An 8,765-nucleotide genomic window follows, 5' to 3' on the forward strand; every position below is an offset into this window, starting at 1 on the left:
GGTGTCTACTGTAATATGTTCATGTTCAGGCAGTCAATAGGCAGTAGAAAGGAATTTTGACAAAATAATTTTGATACAGCGATACAGTAAAGCAATGAAATTCCTCTCAAATTCTGTATTTTGCTTCATTTGTTTAGAAATTGTAAGCCACAGGGAATTAGGAGCTCTGAATTATATTCTTGCATTTTCATAGTGAAAGCTTAATCACTATATGTATGTGGATTAAGTAAGGCTTGTACACATAGCCAAATTTGTATTGTTGTTGCTGTGAAAATATCAAGGGCCTTGGAGAGTGCTTATCAAGCAGCTGGTACTCAGAATATTTGCCATAGGAATGAATTTATTTTTAGATGTTCAGAAACTTTCTCTTTGAAATCTGAGAAAAATATGACCCTTAAATTATTACTAAGAATCTATGAGTGAAATACTAAAAAGAATGTCAACGTTACTGAAAAGAATGTCAGCGTTACCCTATTTTAGAGACTGGAGTTTCCCAGCAGGTTTTCAGGTATTTCACCTGGCCCTAGGTTAATGCAAGCTCCAGGCTTGCTACCGGACCTCAGCAGATGAATCCTGATCACCGAAATCTAGAGATGCTAAGTTGACTACTTTTGTCAGCAGACAGACCTTCCTAATATAGTAAAAAAAATAATGGAGTAGTGCTATGCCCTGCTTAGTCGCTCAGTTGTGTCCGACTCTTTGTGACCCTATGGACTGTGGCCCGCCAGGCTCCTCTGTCCATGGTGATTCCCCAGGCAAGGATACGTGAGTGGGTTGCCATACCTCCTCCAGGGGATCTTCCCAACCCAGGGATCGAAGCCAGGTGTCCCGCACGCGGGCAGAGTAGAGCACATGAATCTTAGTCCAATTCTTACAACCCTTGCCTTAAATGACAGAGGATTTTTAAATACCTTGGTAGAGTGAAATTCATTGCAATTTTCCGAAATTTTTATAGAAATAATTATGGTAGCTGTCTTCTGAGATTTGAAATGAGATGTGTTGAGGTTAATGACAGTTGCTATCTTACAAGTACTGATAAAGCATTTGATGGTAACTTGAACAAAGTATATTTTAAAGAAATGTTAGCTAATAGCAGTGCTATGGTAGCTATATTAATACTGGGAACAATAGAAGTAGTTCTATCAGTATTTTCTCTGTTTCCAGAAACATAAACTTGGGATGTCAATCAATATTTAGAAGTTATTTACTTCTTAAGGAATTTATGCTTTGCCTTTATTTGGATATCTAAAAGGATGCTTAGTACTTATGAAAGTAATCTTCTAAACTCTTGCTGTTTGAAATAAAATTTATTTATAAGTTAATTCCTAAATCTATGCAGATTTCTTAAGAAATATATAACATCTAAATTTTCTGTCAACTTAATTCATTTTGATATATGGCAAAACCAGTACAATACTGTAAAGTTAAAAAATTAATTAAAAAAATCTTTTGATAATAGAATCACTTTATAGGAAGCATTTTTAGAGTCATTTAAACACTATTTTGTTCAGACAGGTACTTTTCACTAATGTATGCCTGAAGGCATGTGTTTTCACACATAATTTTACACACACATATGTTGCAAATGCAAACAAATACTTTATTATGTACTTCTTTTCAGAAAATGATTTGATAGATGTTTTATACATGGGTGTGCATTGCTTGAAGATACACGACCCTAGATTTATCCATCACACAGAAATGTGTGTGTGGATGCAGGTGAACAGATGTTTCCTGTTATCTCACAGCCAGGCTATTTGGGATTATGGGGTCTGGGATATCACTGCCCAGAACCTATGGATGATTCTATGTTAAGAATATAAGGCCTTTGCTTATTGTTTTATTGTGACCTCTCAATTACTCAGGCAGTGAGATCTTGTTAAGCACCTCATATTCTGAAGTGAAATTCTTGTGGAAACATTTATACACCAAATCTACAATGTTGAGCAATTAACATGATATTGAACTAAAATATCTGAAAATCCACTATGGCCCTGATGTGGCTATTTTTGTCAGGTATTTTTGAAAATAGGGTGGTGCTAGTGGTATAGAACCTGGAGACATGAGAGATGCTGGTTCCATCCCTGGGTTGGGAAGATTCCCTGGAGGAGGCCATGGCAACCCACTCCAGGATTCTTGCCTGGAGAATCCTATGGACAGAGGAGCCCAACTGGTGGGCTACAGTCCCTGGGGTTGCAAAGAGTCAGACATGACTGAAGTGACATATATACACATTTTTGCAAACGGTTTTATCAAACAGAGTCAGGTCTTAATACAAATTGATTTCTGAAGTCACTGAAAATAACTGGTCCGAAGTGGCTCACCAGCACATTGTCTCTGCTTTCCTGTTACTAGTCTTTGACAAGAGAAAAGCACTCATTTTTCCCAAATGTTCCTTTCACCAACACGTTGGACACTGTATTGGCACCGTAAGGAAAGGAATTAGATAGTTCCAAATTAACTCATCATTTCTGGGTATTGAAGTAGCTACTCCATAGCTGAGGTTACTGGGCACCTTCTAGAGCTCTCTGCTACTTAGATTCTGCTGCTGCTGCTAAGTCACTTCAGTTGTGTCCGACTCTGTGTGACCCCATAGACTCCACTTAGATTCTAGGACACGAAAATAAGGACCGAGGAACCCGGCCACAAAAGCTCCTACTATGTGCAAGGTCCATGTTCATTGTTACCACTTGGCCTTCCGCTAAACAAAATGGAACTCATGGTGAGTTACAAAGAAGAGACTGGATCTGGCAAAATTCAGGTCCTCAAAACTTGGTAAAACCTGACTTTCAGGGCTTGTTCTTAATATTTTTTAAGAAAGTTATATACAGAAGACACGACCAGAAACTACTAAGGTTTATGTGAAGAAAAATAATCCTTTTTCCATAAATGACTCCATAAGGAGGAAAAAAAGGGTAACATAAGATAAGGAATTGATTAAATTATTTGAATATCCCATTGATGCATATGTAGTATATGCTAAATAAATAATTTTTTTATGTTAACAGTAGTCTTCTATCTAAAATGCTAAGGAATTTACTTATTTTGGTTAGTGTTACCAATATTATTTGAATCCTTCAACTGATTACTAAATGTCAATTCTATTATAACAAATATCTTTCTTTAGAGTAAGCCTTATTTTTCACTTAATTATTTGCCCATTCTCCCCCTCTCTTTTTTAAAATGATGCTAAAATACATATGATTCCTACAGACTTTGGATATTAGAGGCAAATGATCGTCTCTACAGGCAAAGTGAAAAACCAAGCCTGAGAGCTTTGAGGTCTTACCATAGCGATGACTGCAGCCCCAGCCCCGGCAAGGGCAACAATGAACAAGTGGAAGGTCATGTTCAGCTGCAAAAGAAACCAGAGAGAAACAGACACGCATCAGGGTTACAACAGAAGAGTGACAAGGTGTCCATAGCTTTATGAGTAGGAACTCTGCTCATCTTTACCAGAAGTGCACCTCACAATATCTCTTCTGCTGCTGCTGCTGCTAAGTCGCTTCAGTCGTATCCGACTCTGTGGGACCCCATAGACAGCAGCCCACCAGGCTCCCCCGTCCCTGGGATTCTCCAGGCAAGAACACTGGAGTGGGTTGCCATTTCCTTCTCCGATGCATGAAAGTGAAAAGTAAAAGTGAAGTCGCTCAGTTGTGTCCGACTCTTAGCGACCCCATGGACTGCAGCCCACCAGGCTCCTCCATCCATGGGAATTTCCAGGTAAGAGTACTGGAGTGGGGTGCCATCGCCTTCTCCGTGTTCTCTCCTGCAAGTTGTTTAAATCTTTGCAACTGCACCATTTTAGTATAATTTCATGTTAAAGATGAGATCATGGTTAATAATGATGGTTTCCATTAATATTATAACCATGAAGGCTATGGGATATCTTTTAAATATAGCCTTATGATTTTTCAACTTTCATTAAAATGATAGTTTCTAGAAAAAAAAATTTTATCATAATTTTTTATTGAAATATGCAGAATATCTCATTCTTATTTATTTTCTCATTCCCCTGCATAACAACATTGCAAGTAATTTGCCTCTGAAAGAAAAAGGCGGGAATTTGATGTCACTTTAATTATATATTCTTCAAATAACAAAATGAAGCTCAAATTCTAACAAAATTAAAGGCTGTAACAACACTCACCTCAGTGGATTCACACATTCTCAGGAAATTCTCAGAGACAGTGCAAATTTTCTTTTCCTCTCCAATTGTCACAATCCCTACAACATTCAGAAAAGTACAGTTTAACATTTTACCTATTTTCAGGATCCCAGAGAGAGAAAAAGAAACTTGAGTGGATAAAATATAAGTAAGTTTCCTTTTATGTGGTATTGTAATGGAAAACCTCTTCCTCGGCTTTCATGGCTTGATAATAATTATGAAAAATAAAACTAAGAATGGAAGATCAAGACTATTCAAGCCTCAAGCAATTTAAAACATTTTCAATCTGAATTCACTGGGATCTAGCCACCAGAATCTTCAGATTCAATTGTAGCTACTTCATTGGTTTGGTCCATTAATGTCATGGTGTAGGCATCAGAATTATTTGGATAACTATGCTCCAGATGAAGTCAGGATCTAAAAGTATTCTGCTTGGACAAAGCCTCCGTTAGTCTATAAAAGCACATTGCCCAAAGGAGCAATTTTTCTCCGCTAACGCTGAAAACAGTGTTATTAGTAAGAAGAAATAAAAAGCTGCAATTTCACTCCCATTTATCCTTGCTCCAGTTGGTTTATGGATCAACTGCATCAAAATCTCCTGACTAGAGATCTCTTCAAGAAAATTAGACATACCAAGGGAACATTTCATGCAAAGACGGGCACAATTAAGGACAGAAATGATATGGACCTGACAGAAGCAGAAGATATTAAGAAGAGGTGGCAAGAATACACAGAAGAATGGTACAAAAAAGATCTTCATGAGCCAGATAATCGCAATGGTGTGATCACTCACCTAGAGTCAGACATCCTGGAATGTGAAGTCAAGTGGGCCTTAGAAAGCATCACGACAAACAAAGCTAGTGGAGGTGATGGAATTCCAGTTGAGATATTTCAAATCCTGAAAGATGATGCTGTGAAAGTGCTGCACTCAACATGCCAACAAATGTGGAAAACTCAGCAGTGGCCACAGGACTGGAAAAGGTCAGTTTTCATTCCAATCCCAAAGAAAGGCAATGCCAAAGAGTGCTCAAACTACCGCACAATTGCACTCATCTCACACGCTAGTAAAGTGATGCTTAAAATTCTCCAAGTCAGGCTTCAACAGTATGTGAACTTCCAGATGTTCAAGCTGGATTTAGAAAAGGCAGAGGAACCAGAGATCAAATTGCCAACATTTGGTGGATCATCGAAAAAGCAAGAGAGTTCCAGAAAAACATCTACTTCTGCTTTATTGACTATGCCAAAGCCTTTGACTGTGCAGATCACAAAAACTGTGGAAAATTCTTAAAGAGATGGGAATATCAGACCACCTGACCTGCCTCCTGAGAAATCTGTGTGCAGGTCAAGAAGCAACAGTTAGAACTGGACATGGAACAACAGATTGGTTCCAAAATCAGGAAAGGAGTACGTCAAGGCTGTATACTGTCAACCTGCTTATTTAATTTATATGCAGAGTACATCATGAGAAATGCTGGGCTGGATGAAGTACAAGCTGGAATCAAGACTGCCGGGAGAAATACCAATAACCTCAGATATGCAGATGACACCACCCCTATGGCAGAAAGTGAAGGAGAACTAAAGAGCCTCTTGAGGAAAATAAAAGAGGGAAATGAAAAAGTTGGCTTAAAGCTCAACATTCAGAAAAGTAAGATCATGGCATCTGGTTCCATCACTTCATGGGAAATAGATGAGGAAACAATGGGGAACAGTGGCAGATTTGGGGGGCTCCAAAATCACTGCAGAAGGTGACTGCAGCCATGAAATTAAAAGACTCTTGCTCCTTAGAAGAAAAGTTATGACCAATCTAGACAGCACATTAAAAAGCAGAGACATTACTTTGCCAACAAAGATCTGTCTAGTCAAAGCTCTGATTTTTCCAGTAGTCATGTATGGATGTGAGAGTTGGACTGTGAAGAAAGCTGAGTGCCAAAGAATTGATGCTTTGGAACTGTGGTGTTGGAGAAGACTCTTGAAAGTCCCTTGGACTGCAAGGAGATCCAACCAGTCCATCCTAAAGGAAATCAGTCCTGAATATTCATTGGAAGGACAGATGCTGAAGCTGAAACTCCAATTCTTTGGCCACCTGATGCGAAGAATTGACTCACTGGAAAAGACCCTGATGCTGAGAAAGATTGAAGGCTGGAGGAGAAGGGGACGACAGAGGATGAGATGGTTGGATGGCATCACTGACTCAATGGACGTGAGTTTGAGTTAGCTCCAGGAGTTGGTGATGGACAAGGAGGCCTGGTGTGCCGCAGTCTTTGGGGTCACAAAGAGTCGGGCACGACTGAGTGACTAAACTGAACACATCAGAATCTCCTGGGGAACTATCACAAATTTGTATCTCTGGATCCACCAGAGGACTGATCCATCAGAGTCTGTGAACGTTTGCCGGGAGTATTGCATTTTTAACAAGCACATAGGTGATGCACTGCCACAGACCTCATTTTATAGAAGTGATCAACTTCATCCTAAAATGGGTCTTTGATTTTGTTTTGAGAACTCCTGAAGTGTTAAACACATATAAACATGAAAGGAAAAATTCACAACTTCTGAGCAAACTAATACCTCAGCTTTTAGCACTTGCTGCATAACAATACATGGACATATTATTTAGTTTTAATATGTATACATATTCACACATTCTTAGCTTTGAGGTGCACCATCAAGTCTCCATGTCTATGGATCTGGTATACTAACCTGCTTTGCCAATGGTTTGGGCAATTATTTCAGTTAAAAAAAAATGTACTTGCAATATCTTGAATTCAGAGATCCTTCTCTGGGACCTTCCTTTTTTGCCATGGTAAGTCTAAGAGGGGTTAAAAAGAACCTCTGGAAGATGTGTCTAATAAATCATCATTAGTGAGAAATCTTCCCAGGAAAGCCTATCTTTCTCCTTGCTGATCTGTTGCAGACTTCATTCATTCACATGAAACACCCTGGCTATGCATGCATTTCATTGCCTATTTCTTTATTCGCATTTGCAGCAAAACTTCTAGGAAGTGTTGCTTAGGCTCAGTTTGCAATTCCTTTCTTTCCATTTTCACTTAAACCCCTTCCAGTCAAATTTCACCCCAGTCCTCCACTGAAACTTTCCTTATGAAGATCACTCATGCACTCCACATTGTTAAAACTGAAGATGAATTCTTAGTTTGCCTTCTATTCGCCAGTCAGCAGTATTGGAGGCAGCTGATGACTCCCGCAAGGCTTCCCTGGTGGCTCAGTGGTTAAAGAATCTGCCTGCCAATGCAGGAGACATGGGTTCAATCCTTGGGTTGGGAAGATTCCCTGGAGAAGGAAATGGCAACCCATTCCAGTATTCTTGCCTGGGCAAATCTCATGGACAGAGGAGACTTGCATCCTTCATGGTCTCTTTATTTGGATTCCAAAATCTACATCCTCCTGTTTTCGCCTTTCTGTTCTCACCGGCTTCTCCCTGTCAGTATCTTTGGTTCCTCCAGTGAGCTAGGATCTCTTTCAGTGGTGCTTCCCAGTGTTCAGTCCTCAGTTACCTGTCTGTCTCCTTTGCTGACCTCAGCCACTCTCAGAGCTTTCAACTTTAAACATTATCAAGATTCCTAAATCCATACAGACAGCCCCATACTTCTCTCCTGAAACCAAGACCCAAATATCCAATTTCTTACTTGACAACTCTATTGAGACTTCTAATAAGCACCTGAAAAACAACACTGCCAAAACTGAAGTCTGATCTCCCTTGCCTGCCCCACTCCTGAGCAAGCTCTTCTGGTTGGCTTTCCCATCTCATTTGATAGCTAATCAACCTTCCCAGTTGCTTAATCAAAAAGACAAATTCCTTCTTGAATCCTCTTTTCCTGTCGACCCCCACACACAACCCATCAGGAAATTCTGTTGCCTCTGTCTGTACCCATTGTGATCCACAATTGGGGGGTTGGTTTTTTTCTTTTCTGATGCCCTTTGTTTATAACTTGATTGCATATGAACATTAAGGATTCTTATTAAAGATGTATTATTTGGAGGGTAAATAAATGCTGTCCAGGCAGTAGATTCTTTGTTAAGAGCAAACAGAAAGCCTGTACAGATGATGTGAAAGGTTGCATGACACCTCTTCACAGCACAGAGAAAAGCTAAGCCTGAATAAATCCTGGATGAAAGTACAAGAGGAGAGTGAATAAGTTGACTTAAAACTCAACATTGAGAAAACATTCACAGCATCTGGTCCCATCACTTCATGGCAAATAGATGGGGAAACAGTGGAAACAGTGACAGACATCATTTTTGTGGCCTCCAAAATCACTGCAGATGGTGACTGCAGCCATGAAATTAAAAGACACTTGCTTCTTGGAAGAAAAGCTATGACCAGCCTAGTTCAGTTCAGTCTCTCAGTCATGTCTGACTTTTTGCGACCCCATGAATTGCAGCATGCCAGGCCTCCCTGTCCGTCACCAACTCCCGGAGTTCACTCAAACTCACGTCCATCGAGTCAGTGATGCCATCCAGCCATCTCATCCTCTGTCGTCCCCTTCTCCTCCTGCCCCCAATCCCTCCCAGCATCAGAGTCTTTTCCAATGAGTCAACTCTTTGCATGAGGTGGCCAAAGTACTGGAGTTTCACCCAG

At 39.9% G+C, this 8,765-nt stretch overlaps 1 protein-coding gene across 1 annotated transcript in view; it reads right to left on the reverse strand.

Annotated features, from left to right (window-relative positions):
- The window catches only part of GPM6A (glycoprotein M6A), a 259,067-nt gene that overhangs the window by 4,323 nt on the left and 245,979 nt on the right, over positions 1-8,765 (reverse strand). The window contains exons 6-7 of the mRNA XM_010829923.1: positions 4,151-4,227; positions 3,290-3,355 (exon numbers count right to left, since the gene is read on the reverse strand). Coding sequence (XP_010828225.1) covers positions 3,290-3,355; positions 4,151-4,227 — 143 coding nt within the window. The remainder of the gene's footprint in view (positions 1-3,289; positions 3,356-4,150; positions 4,228-8,765) is intronic.

The sequence above is a fragment of the Bison bison genome, unplaced genomic scaffold (genome assembly GCF_000754665.1).
Source record: "Bison bison bison isolate TAMUID 2011002044 unplaced genomic scaffold, Bison_UMD1.0 scf7180017864514, whole genome shotgun sequence".
In the NCBI taxonomy this organism is placed as follows: domain Eukaryota; kingdom Metazoa; phylum Chordata; class Mammalia; order Artiodactyla; family Bovidae; genus Bison; species Bison bison.